Genomic DNA, 20,700 nt, shown 5'->3' with positions numbered 1-20,700 from the left:
TGGAAGTAGCCGCATTTATTGACTAAATTAAACCTGATGGGGACGAGATAGTTACACTGCAGATCGAAGATACAGAAAATATATATTAGAAGAACGACAATCAACACAGAGCGAAGACTTGTCCGCTCGCCATCATAAGTTCTTGATAACTCATATGCCATGATACGCAATGTTCACTAAGGCACAACTTACAGTGTGCCTTTGTAGACAAAATATACATGACTTTGTCTAGTTGGTTAGTTTTGAACGACGAGTGTTTTTTTCGACAACAACTAGATTATTCACTCTCGATTTCTATGAGTCGAAGTTGATTCACATCTTACCCTTCTCAGATACCACGCGCCTGAACATCGAGCTTATAACTCGGTAGCTTAATTTTTCAGTTTGGAAACATCTTTGACCAAAGAAATGTAGGCTACGTGAGTAAAGAGAAAAATGGGCTCATCAGAAATTGGATATCATGTGCTAGCTAATAGAATAAACATTTTACTCAGATCCAGTTGTGACTGTGCATACTGATATCACTTTTTGCTTCGAACAATATTCTTTCGAAAGATTCGCACCATGCACCTTCACTTTCAGAGCTATTCACCGTTGCCCATCTCTACAAGAGCTCGAAGGTCCTTCATTCTGAAAGAGTTGAGGACAGAATTCGTAGTTCCTGATGCAAACTTAAGGGCTAACTTCTACCTGATAGTCTTACAAAACTCACGTAAACTTGTAAACCGGAACCAAAACCAAAAATTTCCGATTTGGTTTATTCCAAGCAAATCCCCTTATGAAGGAGATGAGAAAATAATAAGCCATCATATTACATAGCTGGCACTACCCGTGCACATGATGAAGAGAATCCTGTGTTCGGATTGGTTGCCCGAGCGAGATTGCCTGCTCTGATCCCGAGCAAGAAAAATCTTTTCGTCACAACATAAAGTTCCTATTCCTATTTTGATACCCTGTCACTTCTGTGCGATTTCATAGCTAAGGGGATCCAGGTTGTTTCCCAACAATGCAATCGAAGAGTCTCGGAACAGCGATAGCATCTTTTGTAATTCGTCTTTCCTGAAAACCTGTGAAAACGGGATGACAATAAAAAACAAAATTAAATGAAAGACATCATCAAATTTATGCACAGATAGACTGAAGAAGGGTTAAGGTCTTCGAAAGTTAAAACCATTAAATATGTCGAGGTTAAAGAATGAAGCGAATCGCATAAGATCCCATTTCCATCATAGCTGATGAATTTTGTTTTTATAATGAAATTATTTCTGTTGATAGATGGCGATTTTAGTTAAGCAAAATGTAAAATGTTCCCAAACTAACAATGAACTGTGGGGATAGTTGATAGTATGTTAGAGAATATCGATGTCCATTGTTCTTTGTCTTAACGCAATCTGTTTTGGCATGAACAGCTGAGAAAAAAAGATGATACCTCATACAATCTGTATTGTTCGGAGGATATAACATCAGCGAGCTGTAAACACTGCAAAATAATAATAATTCATAAGTTGCCCGCAAGACCACTGAATGTCTTCAAATAAGAAATGACAAAGAAAGTACCTGCTTGTACTGTTCTGTTGAGTACAGAACATTATGAAGAAGATAACAAGTTAGTGGAAGACAAAGCTGTCTCAACAACTCAAGTTGATGAGAGCGTTGCGAGTCTTCTTCTTCATCCTGAAAAAAAAAATTATGGTGCTATTATTTTTTCCTTTATTTTTCATATTCAAGCCCTGACACCTGACACCTGACACACCAGAGAGCCCAAGCTAATTAAAAGGATTATCATTCCTCTGTGGAAGCGACGCCAAATTGAAAATAACTTTCGAAAGAAATACCCAGAGCATATACCATGAACAAATAGAGATCACAAACACAAAATGGAGTGCGTCCTCTTCTGAACTGCAGGCTACCAGAGACACTCCTAAGTTGAGCAAAGTTATGGATAAGGCTCACCAATAAGATGAAGCCGTTAAAAAAGTTTCCATTAATCCTCTCTAAATCATTTCTTTTTAATTTTGAGAGACGCATATCACAGCAAAGCTTATGTTACGTAGGGCCAGACTTTCTATTATTTATAACTTTAAATCCACACTCTTTGATAGATGGATACTACAACAAATTTTCGTGCGTTCTCGTAAAAATAGTTTCAAAAGAAAGTCTAATCACTTCTCAAAAATGTTTGATCATTTTTATGATACACTGGGTTACCATAACAACATTATGGCCTCTCAGAAACAAACTTGATCTCAATTTTTTTGGGGCTTGAAACTCAAAACGAAGTTCCTTTATCTGCGTTTTCTATTAGATGAATATTCATCTTTAGTTAACTTGTTTAATAACATAGCGCGCGCCGCGCAAGGCCTACTTATTTCCTTAGGAGTTACCATGGTAAAAAATAAACCTTATGTACCGCACGGCCGTGTTCCATCGCATGACGTGTGCAATTTCACTTGGGCTGAAAGTTCCCCTCGAGTTTAACCGAGTGTTTTTAAAGCTTTCAAGATTGTTTTTCCGTTCTAACTCGACAGAGGGAGACCTTTAGGAGCTCAAAATGAAAAGAAAATATGCTAAATAATGTTCGCTTCGAAAACAATGAGCACTCGAGAAGCTAAAGTAACACTTCTCTCATGCTCTCCAAACTTTCCGCGTGCATCCATAACTCGATATATCCACGCAAAGCATTCTTTAAGAAAATCTGTATAACGGTCAAGAAACTTAATTATTAAAAAAGTAAAGAAGCTCTAAACGGTATGAACAAATTTGTATAAGGCTTTGCGGTAAATCATATCTTGATATGATAAAATTAGGTCTAATCTGAGTTAATTGTCACAACTAAATTGTATTAAGTGTTGAGAAATATTTACAATTGAAAACTGATTTTTTTACTGACACGAAATGGGTCGAAAAGGAAATCATTAAGAAAAAGCTCAGATAGTACGTGTGTGCGTGCGCGACAAATCAGAAAGTTTACGCATGCTCAGGTATCAATCTTGGCGAAGTGCTATTTCATGACGTAATATTTAGGTAGAAAGAAAAGAGAGAATTCGAGTGAGATTTATCGCGTTCCTTTAGCTAGAATTTCCCAGGATTTGGTGGAGTGTTAAACACATTTGTGCTGTTGCTATTGCCAATTGAATGAAAAAGATCAATTGTAACTCAAGTGGCAGAAAACCAAAATGATCGAAAGGACAAAATTCAGACGTTCAGTATGTAAACTGTGCAAGATTTCACCGAAGAACGTTGGAGAAAATTAAAACAACAGCCAAATTACCGATAGTGAGTACATTCTCTGAGGAGTTTTAGCTCAAGAACAACAACGTTTATGTCAATATTAACCGCAGAAAACAACAGTCCGACACCTATTTTTTTATATTTTGGTAACGCGCACGTCATAATTAGGATGAAACTCTCTGGAGCTACCTCAAATTTCTTCATTATCCACATTATCCACTAGTTTTAAATGAACTGATCAACGCCGTAGTTAACAGCAATACACAAACACATTCTTACATTTCTGTGGTCCACCATCCAGCCTCCATCAGGAAATAGCAGAACGTTATAAATCTTTTCCATTGTGGTCTAAACGAACAAATTAAAAGGAAAGTTTGTTTTAAAACCACTGAGTGACAGAAGCAATACTTAACACACAACACAGTTGTCATACCTTCGTGTGAATATCTAGCGAGTTCTTCCATCTTCCAAATTCCACCTATTGTATGCAAAGCGACAATCAATCAACTACTTATTCATTTCTGTATCTCTTTTTTTTTTTGCGGAAAACGTGAGTAACGAATTAAACCCTGCTCTAACTTCACTTCAAACACATTCTACTTATATTTTCGATAAAGGCAGAGTAAGTTGAAGTGGTAATCAGTTTCGAGGGCTATCACTAAGCGTCAACGAGACACAACACAAGTTCGGATTGTTTTGGATTACAATACCTCGTACTGCTCAAGGCGTTGTTCATACGCCACCTTCTCCGTGAAGTTAGCATGTGCTCCATCATGCGGCCTTGGCTAACCAAAAAAAAAAGGAAAACATACCCAAAAAAAAAACAATTTGTAAGAACCTCATGTCAATTTGAAAGCCCACAAAGAACAAGCAAGAACAGAACATTTGACTTACTGGTATATTGTGATGAAAATGCTGAAACCAATCATTGAATGCATCAAGAGACTCCTGTAGTTCAATTGATACGATCGCAGTTAGATATAAACGAACGATGATGTAACTAACTGTGGGATCCGAATTTGCCCTACATCGGTTATTATACATACGCTGTTTTAATAGCGACTCAGGTTTATCAACTTGAAATAACAAGGGTGCGCTATACTTTTGCTCGCCTTAATCAGATGGAGAGTGAAGGGCTGTAGCTTTATGGCATAATAAGATAAATGAAAAAATTACTAGTTGTGATTGGTTAAGATAAATGCAGTTTTCAGGTAGTTCAATGCAGAAGAGGGTTAATTCAGTGCAAAGAAGTAACAAACCAGACTGAACAATTCCTTGAACATTTTAGCCGGACTTTGAACTTTTTTGCGCCTTTAAGAAGTGAAAATGTCATTGTATACTATTGTTTTGATCGTACGCGATTGTTTTGACCGAACGCACAATGTAACTTGCAGGGTTTGAATAAATTATTTTTTGCACTTGATACACGCGCTTTGCTTCTAATAATTATGATAAGCTATCTCGTATTTTTCCATTTATATTATTAATACGTAGTTACATTATTTTTCTCGTGCAATTTGGAATAAATAAGCACTTGTGAATTTTTTCAAAGACCACAAATTGCACTCACCCTACGGGCCAGTGCAATTTTGCTAGTCTTTGAAAAAATTTACTCGAGCTTATTTGTTCCAAACTGCACTCGAAATCGTGTGATCACTTAAACTAATAAGGATGCTCACCAAGAAAGCTTTGATGCACAAATATTCTCGTATGGCGTTGTCGTCGGCAGCAGGCAAGGGACTGGTTCCACCCTGTTGAAAGTAGAGATACAAACAAATTATCAACAGGTCCTTGAGAAGAAAAAAAAGGTGTCTTTGCACATATCAAATGGGAGATGGAGGGACTTTCTTGTTACCAACGCTAGACATCAAACAGAAAGTTAACAATCTTTGGGTGTAAGTCACAAGGTGTTAGTACGAAAGCAGTTCCAGAGAATTACAAAAGGATACATTTGCCATTGTTTCATTTTAACAAATGATTGTTAGAAGCATGGGGTTGTACGGATAAAATATGGACCGGTCCTATATTCATGGGTGTATGTGTGTGTATATATATATATATATATATATATATATATATATATATACACATACATACACGAGTTATAAGTCAAATATCGGCAATGAAACCAGTGAAGTAGGCTTCAAACTGCTGAAATCTTCATTTATTTGGCTGCAGTATAATTAATTTTGTTAAACTGATTTTGTCAAATGGATGGCAGCCATTCCATATTCACACATTTTCCACAAGGAGGAATGGAATTCTTCTTGGAGTAAAGCATAATGCCATTGTTGATTTGTCACTCTTGATGATTGCTTATCACAAAAGGATGCACAAGTTTGACCAAACGGATAATGTCATTCTTTGGTTTGTATAGCTTGAAAAGTTATAGGCTGTTTTTATGAAGTATTTAGCAAAAGTTAGTTTGGCTTGGAACTTTCCATTGTAGTGCAATGTTGAATAGAACAGGTAACAGGCTAAGGAAAGAGACTTGACATTTTTATGCTTTGTTCCTGAAAAGCTGTTCTTTTTTGTAGATAGTAAGAATGTGCTTAGTATTGTATGGTGCGTCCTCTTTAATTCTTTAACTTGTGTATACTTAGCTCTGCTACCACAGCATTGAGTACTTTATGCTGAGGTAGACTCTACCCCCACATTCATTTATATATACATACATACATACATACATACATACACCCATACATACATATATACACACAAAAGTATATAGGAAATAACTCCCATAGTCCTATTAGTGGTTCTTAGGAGTGTACAGCCTGTTTTCGTACTCGTTAACGTTTTTGATAAACAAATTACCGCGGCTAAAGCACACGTTTTCAAAGGAGAGAAGTCGTTATCAGCGCAAACGGAAATTACTTTTACCGAGCTGTTTCTCTTTGTAGGAATGAAACAAGCGATGAGTAGCACGACGATATTAGTAGGTCGAGTTCCAGTTTGTTTCAGAAAAATGCAAAGGTTTTTGAGCTGCCACTTCTCGCTATTTTCAAGTACAAACACAGTCACGGTTTCTTCAACACCAAAACTTTCTACAGGGATTTCCTCAGCTGATCTAACTGACTAATCATGGTAGTTAAGTGCAACTGCACAATTCCTTCCAATGCTACGCTTAGTAGCCAACGCATCTCACGGAATCACCTTTACGCATCTTGTTATTAAACTTTTCTCCTGGAAATGTTTAAATAAGAGCAAGAACAGTTAGTAAGAGACTTCTGAGATGGTACCTTTACACTTACTCTCGATTGCCATTCTTTATGAATCACATGGATGGAGTCCACCGGAATCTTTTGGAAAACTTCGCGAGCTGCGGCGTGCTTTCTCGTTGCTTAAATAATCAATAAAATAAATGTGAACACAACACTTCCACTAATTATTCCCCTAATCTGCCATTTTATCATATGACGTCAACGGAATGTGTAAAATATGCCACGGTATTACACTCTATAAGAAGGCAAAATCTACAGACGGAAAGCGGAACAACAAATAAGGCGCGGTGAACAATCATTTTCCTTTTGTTTTCCTTGTTTTAGACTAACTCACAAAGAACACAGGCTTTTGCGTTGTTTCCGTCGTTCGCGCACGCCTTAAGCGGTCGACAAGATGTTGAAATAAGGCCGTAGAAAGAAAACTGGCAAACTAAAGGCTACAATACTAGAAACTGACATATTATTGAAACAATAAATCCCGTCATCGATGGTTTAACATCTAATACGAGCGGATTTTTTACTCAATAATTGTATTCCAAAATATCCGCGCGATTAAATTTCGGTAGCTTGGTGCATAAAAAAATCCTTCCAGCATTAACTATATTAGAAGTATATTTAAGGGGATTAGAATATAATCACATGCTTACCAATAAAGCATCGCATGATCGCATTACTCTGTTTCAGAGCTTCATTTCGCTGGGAAGGCTCAAACACCAACCATTCAATGGCTTCTATCTTTTTTCGGTCCTCCTACAAAACAAAACAGACAAAGGTCTCGTACTTGACTTCTTCTATATAGTTTGGTTGAATCAAGAGCCTCCTGTTGCCCAATAATACGACTTCTCTTTGGAAAATGTTCTTGCCGTCTTTCGTTGTGTGAAAAATTTATAAGCGACTGTTGAAAATAATATAGGGATTATCATGGTGAAACGTAGTGCTTAGCAAACGATATTCGTTTTGACAAGATTTTTTCATTCTTTGCTTCAGGAGGTTCACATGGGAAATAAAAGGCAGGAATTGACAGTATGTGCCTACTGTTGTATAGTTGTAGAGTATTGCAGTAAAAACGCAATGTGGTGTAAAATGCAGAGGGGTTATAAACAGCTCTTGTCGATGCCAAACTTGTGAATAAATGAGGACTTGGTTGGAGCAGAGTTTGTACATTGGTCAAGCCGGGGACTGGGCAGGAAATTAATAAGATAGGTATTAAATGTGCATCAAATTTATGTCACTACAAAACTTCGCCACTGTGGGCTTTGCTATAGATTTTTACTCCTCACGAGTCCTGACGGTGCCAAATTTTTTTTTTAATTATTTTTTCTTTTCTTTTTCCATTTTTTGTTTTGTTGTATTTTGTTGTTGTTTTTTTTAAATATATATTTCAGTTTCAATTTTTCTTCAACAGATATGTTCAGAGTAAACTGATGTACATGTGCGAACGTTTGACGACATAGGTCTTATGTTCAAATCAATAACAATGTCGAAATTCAGAGGTGAAGCAAAATCAACGATGAATCCGGAGAAACCTGACCAGATTCGTTCAACGATGGCCAGTGTCAGAACTGAACCAGAACGTGTCACAAGAGATGTTAGGAGTGTCTCACAATGGTTGGCGCTTTGAAAACCGCTTGGGGCTTGCGGGAAGGTTTACGGACTTCTACGACACCAGAGTTGTTTACGGCCTTCCGAGAAGATAAGCACAGAAGGCTAAAAAACATTCGATGAGCAATGACTTACTGTAGCAGTAGCAGCTTCCAGAGCGGACGACATGCCTCTGTCGATCGCAAAGTCTTCCTGAAAACGAATGTTAATCTACTTTTGTCAAACGGTAACAGTGAAAATAGTGGAAAACTAACTCCGTTTTCTTATTATCCTGTTGTTTTTGTCGTCATTACTTCCAGGTTCACTGTTGGTTGGTTCAGTTAGTTGTCAGTATTAGTAAAGAGTAATTATTGAATGTAGTGTAATTCCTTACCTTTCCTCGAATGCACTCAACTACCGTTTTGGTTATTAGCGGGACATCCAAGCCTAGAAAATAAAAAATAATACGACGCAGAAAATGAAACAAAGATCAGAAATTGAGAATTCCGAGTCTCAGACCTACCAATTTAGGTCGCAGTCGAAGGCTCTACCAGTAAGAAATAAAGAACTCGATGACGATCTACGTTTAACATCAGGTTCATATACGATAGCGTCCTGCATGTAGCTGTCATAAACAATTTCAAACACACATCGAGTGCAACATTTTAAAACTTTAGGTTTGAATTGCGAAATTAAGGTTTTTGATGAAAGAGAGATCATCTCAGTGTATTTATGCTTTTAAACTGGTAGTTAAGATAACGCCTGATCATCCTAAGATGCCGATGCAGCTGAGCTATCAACTCGAATAGCTTCCCATGGCTCCACAGCTGGTTAGAGCGCTGTATGGATTACAGCTCTACCCAAGACGTCGTTATTTGACAGAGTACAACGGACAGGTTCTATCTGCTTGCTGTGTCAAAATGAAGTTAACAACTGCGCCTCTCTTTCATGGTGTAAATGTCTGACACCCGTGGCACATGTAAACGATTTACCCCTTATTGTCATAATTACAAAATATGCATGTACAGATGATATAAACACACCCACCAGCACTGCTTGCTAACTCCAAACATTTCTGTCTTTCTTTCATGTCAACTATATCTGCAAGGTAGAATTTAAGTTCTGAGTAATTTTACTGCCCTAAAACTTTACTTTTCAACTGCTCATTGAATGGACGTAAAAATTACAAAATATAAGTTACCTTCTAAAAAGTATGCATAGGTTTCTATTTGAATGTCTGCTGGTAGAGTAGCAACGTAGGTCGCCACCAGGTCAATTTGTTTCTCCTCAATTAGTGTCTACAACGAAGAAAGATTATAAAAATTTGAACGTAATATAAAAGACAGTAACTCTGTAAAACACAACATAGTTGGTTTTTGTAATAAAATATGTGTTGGTTGTTCATCGTGGTGTAAGATAGGAGATGAACTTTGTTCGTTTGTCTCACGATAGAGTCACTTTTGATGTTGATCGCGACGTTTCGACCACAATAATGCCAGTCTTCATCAAGCGGTGAAGAGTAACAGCCAACAAAGTAATAAGGGTAACAGCCAACAAAGAACTCGCGCAGGAATTTAAATCTATTACCGTTCTCCCTTACAAGACGCCCTGGAACCATTAAAACAAGACGGTGTCGTTTATAAGATCTCATGTGAATGCGGCAAAGTGTATATCGGTGAAACTGGGAGATCACTGCAAGAAAACTGTACCTTTTTTTTACACCACTGTTCAAAATATAGCTATGCAAGCATGAAGTATCAATATTTAATGAAGCCTCCATTGCTTGAACTCAAAAATGTATGTGTTAGGCCAACTTCACTTCATTTAACACTACCTTCAAAAGGGAAGTACACACCTGAACATAAGCTTTCAGGATGGACACACATTTATCCAAATCAGTCTGTCAGGACACAAGAGAAAAGAGAAACGTAAATAAGTTTCTGAGATACCTCACCTATAAACTTGGAAAAAAAGTAGAAAAGCCACTTATAATCCAGTTCTAAAGAAAGGCTATATGCACGTTGAAAGTATTCCTGGAAGGCTCATTCTCTCGATAAACAAATTAACTCTTGAGTTATTCATAATTATGCGCAACAGGTGATCTGTTAGCAAGCATTGAGTCAAATGTCCATTGTTAATAAAAAATATTCCAAAAAAGTTGCATTTCTGTTCCGTAGAATGCTTAACATCAAAAAATGTCGAGATTGGATAAGCATACACACTACAATACAAAGAAATTGCCTTCATACCTACTTGAGACTACAATCTTCAAATCTACATGGCAAAACACACGACCATAACATATCTAACATTACACGAGCATATACATGTAAAGAATTATTGTGCGCAGTACTAACCTCAGATTCGATTCCAGCTGATCGCAAAAACAAAACAAGATGGGCCTAGAATACAAACATATTTACATGATTCAATTCAATTCACTCCTGTTAATTTAAATCCATTTTCACAGAAGAATAATCCACTTTAAAAACGACTCAGTGTGCTCAATTCTCACCATAAACCGTAGTATTTGGGCTTTAGGTTTCTCCTCCTTTTCGAGCCAGCTGTGCATTTTTTCAATCAAACCTTAATCATAGGAGAGGAGCATGAAATGGAATATCATTTTTCCGGTGATTTGTAATCAAACATTCCAAATGAAAAAAGGGGGTAAGTTTCTAAAGAAACTGTGGTACTACGTCAGTGGGAGAGTATAACAGGGTAATTAAATTAACGCATTAAAATTTAATGCTGCATAGGTGGAGGAGTGTAACATGATAATTTGTTTTTCACCACTGAGTTGATGTAAATTGGCAGCCGTAAAGAGTTTCTAAGCTGACGTTTCTAGCGTTAGCCTTTTCTCCGAGCTAACAGCTAACGCTTGAAACGTGAGCTTAGAAACTCTTTAAGGTGGCCAATTTTCATTATCAACTCAGTTGATACTCCAAATGAAATATTTTTTAAAGCAAAGATCCTATCATAAGTAGGGTAGAACCATGTTAGCACTCCTAACATGACTCTTATCGTATCCATATACAATCCACTAGTATGAGGAATTTGGCTTTCCACGAGTATTCCTCATCAAAATACCAAACGTTGAACGTTTCCACACATGCATCGTTCTTACCAGTTGTGTCATTTAGTATGATATGCTTCTGTACGACATGATGGAACTCCTCTGCTTGATGTTTGATGGACTGACATGAAAATAAGTTCATAAATCAACTGCCGTTTCAATTTGCATAACAGATTATGGGCAGGCTTAAACTGTAGAACAAAATTTAAACAGTTAAAACCCAAAAATCACAAACAAACCTCTTTTGGGCAAGCATAGAGTTCATCAAATATTTTCTCTGGATTCAGGCTAGAAAAAGATCAGGTAGACTGTGAGATAGAAATTATTCAGCCTCTGCATGGTGGAGGGTACAATAGGCATTAATTCAGTGTTTCCCCTTAGCTTTCTTCAGTCTCAATCACAACCAATTTGTGCAACTTTACTCTTTTACCGCTTAAACAATATGCTGTATCAGACTCAAGCACCAAACATGGTTTTCTACAACTTAAGCCAGTTAACTCTCAAGGTCAGAGCTAATTGTTACGCCTCTGCAAAGTTTTAGCTTGCCAAAGCAGGTTGGAGGAAATTTCCTTAGAATTTTCGCAGCGGACTAAAATTTGCCATCTGTCATGGTCAAAAAGTACCTTGAGCTAGACCAAACTTGACTAGAAATGTAGCTCTTTTGTTAATACTTGCTTTGGTGTCTAGTCCCTTCTGCGATACTTGATGAACAGGTAAAAGTTTTGAAGGTTACCGAAAGTTTGCCCAGCAGAATGTACGTGAATCAATAATTTAATGACGCAGTGGTAGATTCAAGTGTTATTTACTAGTCTGAATCCCTTGAGTGAATGATTGAGAGAAAACTAGTCATCTGTGTTGAGTATGGCCTGAGCCTACACAGTTTTGCCAAAATGTACCTTGCAGTTTAGAATCAAAGTAATAAGCTGTTGTCAGCAGCTCAAAAGCAAAAATTGCACTTACACATGATCCCAGAAAATGGAAGGCAAGCTTTCCAGATCTCTTTCAGGCCTGGGATGAAGGCGAATTTCCTACACAAAATAGAGACATGTCAAAAGTTTGCACCAATTCTTGGTAAAGTTGGGGAAACAGTTTAGCCACGTTGGTAAATCAACTAGGTAACATATACCAGAATTCAGATTTAAAAATATGCGAAATTAACTATTCTTTCCTTTAAAAGATATCTTTTAACTCTGACTAACCCATTTCTTGCTGACTTGCAAACAGCCTGTAATGAGCTAAAACAAGTCAACATTTACCTGTTCCACCCTAACATCTACCATAACTCGGTAAAATGCCCAAAGATAGTCTTCCCATGACTTGCAAACTTGTAGAAGCTGTGAATCAAATAAAATATTATTGAGTTTTTGCCTGTTTATCTACCACCAGAAGGGAAAGTTTTATCTTGCCAAAGAATCTCTGCTTGTGAATGACGAAAATCTAGCAGCAGCTAGAAAAATTGCATCGAGAAAGACATGTGCTTGTGAATAGTAACTCCTGAGAATAGGTATTACTAGACTTCTCCACTCTGACAAATTCAGGAAAGCAGACAAGGAAGATAGTTCCTTTCCTGTTGCCTTACTCACAATTGGATTTATTATTTTTGAAAATACTTCACCAATGGGGCTTTTTAGGTCAAAAAAAAAATTATGACATTTTTTAACTGTCAGAGGACTCTCAATATTTACCAAAATCAAAAGTTTGTAAAGATATTAATGTCAAACAAACTTCCTTATCATTCACTCTAATGCATTCACTGTGAAATAAATGCACTAGGAAACATATCATTTTTGTGTACACCACAATGGTAAAACGTACTGCATCCTGGCTCGGTGGAAATCTTTCTTTAAACTAATTATTTACTTATCACTAATTCATTTATTCAACTCAGGTGAGGTTTCCCAATTCAAAATTTATTCTTCTTTTTGGTAAAGCTATATATGGATTTGAAACAAAGAAAAACATAATTCCATAAAACATAAATTGGACCACAACAGTTATTTACTGGCTTTCACACGAACATACAAGTGTAAAGGTCAGGAATGTACTGAACAACTACTAAGTTTGGTTACATCAGCTAATGTATTCTCTATAATTATCCAATAGAACTACCTGGCTGAGATTTCCACTGAGTGCTGCATAAATAGCTCTCTCATATACACTGAATTTGTTCTGATGGATTAAAAACAACATGGTGAGCATGCATTGTTTTAACTGATGATGCAATAGAATTTTTTAGGACAAGTTATTATGGAGGATAGCTACCTGATACTGTGGTGAGTGTCAATCCTTTTAGAGGCCATTAGACAGAACTGAAGTATCTTATTTTGGGAAACACGAAATTGCACAATCCCATTCCTAATAACAACACTCCTTGACACACGGAATGTTAATCATACTTCTAATTACATACATTGCAATATATATAAACATTAAAAGACTCTGGAGTGTTTCTTTCCATGTCTCAACCTATATTGAACCAAAGAAGCCACACAACACTGTACAAGGTTTTAATTTTTTAATGGACAAAGCTGTCCACAACTGAGGATGGGAAGGTTTATATAACATGTGATTCATCAGCCTTTTCTTTTGATATAGTCTTATCTTGATCAGGACTAAAATGTACACTTACTTCCTCAGACATCTTCCAGCATGCTGCTTTCCATACATCTCTGTACGGGTTTCCCTCAACAGCTGATAAAGTTTCATCACTTGAGACTGTAGAGAGTGAAAAATGTTTGGGTCCCATACATTTATACTTTATTAACATTGATGTGGGTAAGAAATCTTCATTTGTGTAATATAGCTGTGGTATAAACAAAACCATATGCATGGGGCCAAGTAAATTTAAGGATTTATATCACTTGTGTTTTCAGAAGTTGCAAGTGATTATTTGTTTATGGGGCAAAATTTTCTCTTATGAGGGAAGTCAAATATGCTCACTATTATGCACTTTTGTAGGAAGCCATTTCAATGTTCAGCTAGCATCAAGGAACTATAAAATGTGTGAATCAGCAGAATAAAATTTCATTTTTGCACAACTACAGCAATGCAATGAAACAAGCCCTACCTAAAAAAGCATTCATCATCAATGAAATCATAACACATAATGATTTCATTGATATGGAAAACTTAGGCCTTAAAGTTTCTAAATTTTGGTATTTGCCTGCAGCAATTACCTAAATTAAGGAAAAAATGCCCTCTATCTCAGCCAATCAGCATTAAATAATTGTTGCCCTCCATGTTATGACAATAGTAATCATGAATCAATCACTCTTAAATGCTACCTTATGGTAAAATAAAAAACAAACAAAAACAAAAACAAAACAACAAAAAAGTAAAACATAACAAAACAAAACAGAAAAACATTCAAAGGTTTGTTATTCTCCTGTGGCAAAGTCAATCAAATCTTGGGTTTTTACAATACCCCTGGGCCAATGTTTATGGCAGGTTGCATACAGCTATTGCCCTCAAATAGGAATTTTCCTAGCCAGGACAGCACTGTACATGTTGCAAACACAGAGGCAAGAGCTAACAGTTTCCTCTGGTTAGTATTGTAAAAAGCATACAGACACATTAGGTTTTGTAAGTGTTTTGCAATGCTGCCATCAAACAAGCCACAGCCCATTGCTAACAAGTTACATTTGGCACTTATTTTGCTACTCTATGTGTTACATTATTGTATATTTCTATGAAAGTCAACTAAGCCATAATTATGATATTGTGCAAAAGTAATGTAAATGCCTGTGACCCCATTTTGACAAATTTCCTAGCATTTCTTCAAACTTTTGCATCAAACAAAGTTTTCACACAAATGTGAATTCTCAAGGCAGTTATTATTTGGATCTTGTTTGTACTTTCCCTAAATAATTTACTTGGGACATTATTGAGCACAGAGATTTAGAAAGCCGGTAAGAACTGACTTTATGGAACACTGAAATGGATATACCACAAATTTAACCACAATTTATTCTCTAACCTATAACAGCTTAACACCACACACATAAACTTTTACCTCCATCCATGTTATTATCTTGCCATAGTTTCCATCCTTGAAGAGTTGCGGCCCTCCAAGATTGACCACACTTCTTGCACAGGCATTGAGCCTGAAAGAAAGAAAAATTAACAAATTAAGGTATTTCCAAGGGGACAATGTAATTAAATACAAATTGTGTCCTCACCTCTTCCAGTTTGCCAGCCCTAATTAAAGCAAAAAGATGCTGTAACAACCTGGCTTCATCTTCCTGTGATGAAACAAGAACAAAAACTTGTTAAACCGAGGGTGGATCAAACATTTGAAGTTGATGAGTTGATCTACAGATGCAACACATTGCACAGTTAATGATGTTTAAGATGTAAGCAAAATCAGATGGCTGTTGTTATGACAAGAGACATTGACTGGGTCCAACAAGTGTCAATCAGATTTTGCTGTCTTTTGAAAGTCAAATCCAACTTCAAATGGTTGTTAAAAGCCTTATCTAAAAAAAATTATTCAGATCATACCTGATCTAAATCAGCTAAAGGTCGGTTCTGCCTGACTGGGGCATCTGGATCCTGTTATGTGACAGACAGATTCTTACAAAATGATTTTAGGTGATGAACTACAACAGCACACTAGTCTAATAGTTAGTGGGCTGGACACCAAGTTGGTTAATTGTTGTTTTATTCTTGGGCAAAACACTACTTTCACATTGCATCCCATGCATCCAGTAGTAATGCTCCTAGTTACTTCCATGTGACAGAAACTTGGATAGGCTTTGGCTAAATGGGCTACTTGGTTTGGTTATAGAAAATGCTGCTGTTCATTGTGGCTTTATAGGTAAATGAATATGGGAGTCAGGCCAATCAATTGTGAGGTTATATGTGGTTATTGAAAAGTTGCAATCAATACAAAATTGATTAGCCTGACTCTCACATCATGAGACAAATGATGAAACTTTCATTTATTTCTAATGTCCTTTGCATCATTCAGCCCAAATTAAACTTAAAACAACAAAAAGAGAAAGAAACATCTTCACTAACATTCTATAGCTAAACCCAATAAGAAACCAGGATATTACCATCTCTGTGACAAGAGGTCTTCTCATTCCCATATTTTGTCCTCCTTGTTGCAGGGTGTGTAGGGTGTTTTCCCTAAATGAACAAAAGGGATAAACATTTTGAAACTACAGTGTATATGTGGATGCATAGTCTATAACATTAAATAACAACCCCAGCTGATGAAAGAAATAACCCTCAAAACAATTTTTTTGTGTACAATTTTCTGTAGCTGCACTTGCACTTCTTTAATAGTGAGCAGTTTCCTTTATGGGTAAACAGAATCCACAAGAGTCAGCTTGAGTTCAAACATGTGGTTTTGAAGCTCAATCCTATTAAAGCCTGAATTTTTTTCAGGCTTCTTTTTCTGCAATGGCTTTCATTGCAGATTACTTGAAGGAAGATTACCTTATATGCTTATCATCAGCAAGTAATTAATTTATTTTAATCGTGAGGGTGTATTTTGCTTTGATTTCTGATCTAGATATCTAGAGCTTTGACATCAAATTTTGTGTACATTATCCAGGACAAATAATGCTTCATCTTTCCTTTTTTTTTCTTTGGTAATTTTCTTCTACATTAGCATGCTTTTTCTCATCACAAATAAGCTTAAAGGAAGTTTTTGCCCCAGGCTAACTGGGACTTTGCCTAAAGCTTGGCTAAAAGGCTTGCATGCCATGTCACTGGTGTGTGATAAGACATGTCTCGCAGAACAGCCTTCATGTGCATTCAAACAAGAGTTGTGAATGGTGACTTGAGTTTCACTTGCATTACACGATGCTCTAAGAAAGCTTTGTAACTGAATTGAATAGAAACAAAAAAAAAACAAACCCCAAAAAAACACAAAAAGTGTATAACTCATCAAACTAAAGCAAACAAAGTAAACAAGCAATAGAGGGGTAAGTTTCTAAAGAAACTGTGGTGCTGCTGCATCGGTGGGAGAGTATAGCAGGTAATTTATTGTTAACAACTGAGTTGAAAACGTAAATTAGCCACTGTAAAGGGTAAAAAAGCTGATGTTTCGAGCGTTAGCCCTTTGTTAGAGTGATAGAAATGTCAGCTTTTTTACCCTTTACAGTAGCTAATTTATGTTTTCAACTCAGTTGTTAACACCAAATTACCTAAAGTAAACAAGCAACTTACTGAATCAGTAAAAACTCAACTGAACTGATATAAATAAACACAAGATGAATTTTTATCATAAAGTTACCAGATTGGTACCATTAAGATGAAACAACCCAAGTGCGATTGAACCCCTCTTCTTCTGAAGATGAAAGACTGTGCTGAGTTATTGCTGAGTTTACACGATTTTAGAATTTAATTTCTTTTCATGCTTTTCCATATAAACCAAGGTCAAAATAACAACAACATTTGTGTTGACTCAGTTGTCTTTCAGCACTGTCTCAGAATTTCTCTCCAATTTCTTTTGTTTCAGGGTTTCTGTTTAAAAAGTAGTTGAATTCTTCACACACCACTTGGAAAAGCGATGTTTACCAAAACTACACTATACACCATGCATGTCATTTCTCTCCCTGTCAATTGTTTAGTGTGTAATTTTGCTGTGCACATCCGTTCACCTGAGAACACATTTTCCCACAAAGGGTCAGTTAGTAAGAGTTTGTGATTCCTGAAAAGTGAAAACTCTAAAATATTAACTTACCAGCAAACTGACTCTGAAAAGTACTCTACTTTGTCACTTTCTAAAAAAATCTTCAGCCAATCCTCTGCATTCTTTTCTAGCCAGTCAACTACAATCTAATAGAGAGGACAAAAACATTGTGTGTGTCATGTGGGCTTCTGCATCAATTTACAACATGACTGAAATTGCCCAGAGGTTATGAAATAATCATGTGCCAAAGCTTCGACTTTCAACACCCTGGAGAATTTTGAAATAAAATTAGTTAAGTAAACAATATGAAAAGCATGTCAAATATTTCTAAGAAGTGTGAATCTTTGGCTAGATAATAAACTCAACAATGCATTTCTCACAAATACTAGTCATGGTATTTCTCAATAGCTGGCATAGATAATAGCTTGAAATGGGATCGAGTCTGACTCTTGTTTGCATCACAACCTCTGTTTGAGTGGGGAATATGCTTTTTTGTCCCTTTTGGCAATTGTACTTGTTCCTCATTCAAGCATAGGCACAATGATGGTGCTTTTGAGATATATAATCTTTCATGAAGAGAAGTAACCATTTCTCAGAATTAATTAATTTCCTTCAGATAAGAAGTCACTCCTCATGAAGAATGAGATGTCAGAAAATTCTAGAATGGATTTTTTGAGTGCATTATGCTATTTCCCAATGAAGCATACAGTATAATTATATAGCTATAGAGCAACATAACTGAACACACTGTCATTTTTGGATGACTATATTTATGCAAAGAGATGGCAAGGCAAACATTTTCTATACTGAGAGCAACATATCAGAAATGAAAATTGTGTTTCTATTAATGGCATTAGTGGGATAATGGCACTTCTTTTATCTTCAATATATACCTGTTTTTGCCTAGTTGAGGCCTCTCTTTCATACAAATTATTTATAATCTTTTTTTCATTCCAGTTTCTGCCCTAAAAAAAAAAACACAAACCATTACAAAATTAATACTAGAGTCTAGCAAGTGGCTAAAGCACCAAAGAAGTGTAGGGAGAAACATGAAATTATGTTTCGGACATAAGTACAAATTGGCAGATGGCATGACAGCTTTGGCTCAGTTCTATGTTTTGTACTCTGATAAAGCATGCTCTTTCAACCAATGGAAGCGTGTGTTATACTCAAACTTTTATGATACAATTAGGGCAAATTATGTGCACATATTAATAACTATACTGCACAAAATGACATGTTGAGCATTGATTGTACAGTACTTACCACAAAATTTGTCAACATAGCTCCATCATCACATATTCCATGTTGCAGTCTGTCACTACACATTTAATAAAACAGAATAGATTCAACTTGCATCAGCATGGCACATAATTCAACTAGCACATATTCCCCTATTTGTTACGACCAAACTAGAATATTAATTAAGGAGTTGGAAGTTGGAACTTAACCAGGCACATAGACAACAGCCAAGAACCACAAGTAAACCCAAACCACCTGTTATGTTCAGTACTGATTGACACACAAATCAACATCAGAAATAATATTTATGGCCAAACTTGAATCCCTTGTAGGAAACATAAAGTAGATCATCACTTATCAAACAATTTCTCCAAGTTGTTTTTGTTTTATTAATTTGCTAACAACAGGACAGGCTACAACTCTTATTCACCTTTACCACATCTAACCATCCTGACAAAGATGCTACTCTTTCACTCTTTAGTTTCTAGACAAAATTTCCTATTTTTAGCAATGTAGGGGGGTTTGAAATTGATAGAACTGTTCTTATAACTCTGTTGTTGTTGTTTGAATAAAGGAGCAGCATGGCTCTGGTATTAAAACATTGCTGCAAGGGTTTCTGAATAAATGCTATCAGAATACATAAACAGGCAACAGTTTAAAATATAACCAGCACCCACCTGTATAAGGAGCCAACAAGCCTCCAAGTGTAACTCTCTTGAGAAATGAGATGCAATATGTCAACTTGTTTAGAAAATCTACCAAAAACAAATTTAAAAGATTTCTCTACTACTTAATACATTGTACTAAGTTTAAGTACTATCTTTAAAATCTTATTTTTGGAGATTCATCAGGTTACTTTACTTATTTTAGGTGTGGTGTGGAAGCCTGAGAAAATCAACTTTATGGCACTCTTACTACACAAAAGTTTTAAGCTCAGATTATGATAGTCTGAGTTCCAGAGAACATTGCCACACTGCTTTTAGCCACAAGTGGGGTCAGTGACTTGTTATTAGGGGCCGTTAAGGGCTTTTGGAACTTTCAGCAATACATCCAGAAATACTCAAACAAATTACTAAGAATTTGGAGGGGTAATGTAACTGGTTGTTACTTAATGTGGGATAATTTCAGTTGGTTGGTTCACTATCACCATGGCAAAAGTTGCTAAGAAAACCAAGGAGAAAGTGATTTTGTGAAATATAGTCAAAAATGCTTAAAAGAATAAATAGCAGACGTTGATCTCTTGCAAAAATACCTTAAAATTGATCCTTCTTTATAAACAAAGGCAAAACAAATTCAGTTGAAATACCTTTGAGAGTTCCTCAGCTCTGATAAGAGCACCTGTTTGCAAGAAGTTGGTTGGTCAATTGGGGAGTTGATGGGCTCCAATAAGAACTTCTGATCACAAAATGTTAGATGGTCAGTTGAGAGTCAATAAGCTCTGATAAGAACCTCTGATCACAAGAAGTTAGATGGTCAGTTGGGGAGTCAATAAGCTCTGATAAGAGCTTCCTATTGAAAGAGACTGTTTGGTCAACTGAGGAGTCAATGAGCTCTCACGAGAACTCCTGATCTCAAGATACTTATTTGGTTGAGTGGGGAGTCCATGAGCTTTGATAAGGGCTTTTGATGTTTGTGCGTCAATTCGGGAGTAAATAAGCTCAGATGAGAGTTCCCAATGGCACAAAGTTTGTAAACTTAAGGCATGT

The 20,700-nt window shown here is 36.3% G+C and overlaps 1 protein-coding gene across 1 annotated transcript in view; it reads right to left on the bottom strand.

The window, feature by feature from the left end:
- LOC113669674 (nuclear pore complex protein Nup107) overlaps positions 1-20,700 on the bottom strand; it is a 40,832-nt gene continuing 20,132 nt past the window's right edge. Inside the window, exons 12-42 of the mRNA XM_027185746.2 lie at positions 19,672-19,749; positions 19,019-19,073; positions 18,646-18,717; positions 17,804-17,898; positions 16,167-16,239; positions 15,610-15,660; positions 15,288-15,350; positions 15,122-15,212; positions 13,739-13,824; positions 13,219-13,278; positions 12,366-12,443; positions 12,070-12,137; positions 11,349-11,397; positions 11,161-11,230; positions 10,552-10,622; positions 10,394-10,438; positions 9,892-9,936; positions 9,238-9,334; positions 9,084-9,137; positions 8,431-8,483; positions 8,193-8,249; positions 7,103-7,205; positions 6,486-6,574; positions 4,911-4,982; positions 4,126-4,179; positions 3,942-4,016; positions 3,665-3,709; positions 3,511-3,579; positions 1,558-1,674; positions 1,430-1,480; positions 1-1,067 (exon numbers count right to left, since the gene is read on the bottom strand). Coding sequence (XP_027041547.2) covers positions 957-1,067; positions 1,430-1,480; positions 1,558-1,674; positions 3,511-3,579; positions 3,665-3,709; positions 3,942-4,016; positions 4,126-4,179; positions 4,911-4,982; positions 6,486-6,574; positions 7,103-7,205; positions 8,193-8,249; positions 8,431-8,483; positions 9,084-9,137; positions 9,238-9,334; positions 9,892-9,936; positions 10,394-10,438; positions 10,552-10,622; positions 11,161-11,230; positions 11,349-11,397; positions 12,070-12,137; positions 12,366-12,443; positions 13,219-13,278; positions 13,739-13,824; positions 15,122-15,212; positions 15,288-15,350; positions 15,610-15,660; positions 16,167-16,239; positions 17,804-17,898; positions 18,646-18,717; positions 19,019-19,073; positions 19,672-19,749 — 2,197 coding nt within the window. The 3' untranslated portion in view covers positions 1-956. The remainder of the gene's footprint in view (positions 1,068-1,429; positions 1,481-1,557; positions 1,675-3,510; positions 3,580-3,664; positions 3,710-3,941; positions 4,017-4,125; positions 4,180-4,910; positions 4,983-6,485; positions 6,575-7,102; positions 7,206-8,192; positions 8,250-8,430; positions 8,484-9,083; positions 9,138-9,237; positions 9,335-9,891; positions 9,937-10,393; positions 10,439-10,551; positions 10,623-11,160; positions 11,231-11,348; positions 11,398-12,069; positions 12,138-12,365; positions 12,444-13,218; positions 13,279-13,738; positions 13,825-15,121; positions 15,213-15,287; positions 15,351-15,609; positions 15,661-16,166; positions 16,240-17,803; positions 17,899-18,645; positions 18,718-19,018; positions 19,074-19,671; positions 19,750-20,700) is intronic.

This window comes from Pocillopora damicornis, chromosome 2 (genome assembly GCF_964200805.1).
Source record: "Pocillopora damicornis chromosome 2, jaPocDami1.2, whole genome shotgun sequence".
Classification (NCBI taxonomy): domain Eukaryota; kingdom Metazoa; phylum Cnidaria; class Anthozoa; order Scleractinia; family Pocilloporidae; genus Pocillopora; species Pocillopora damicornis.
The sequence above is the reverse complement of the archived record's forward strand: the minus strand, read 5'-3'. Positions and strand labels throughout refer to the sequence as shown.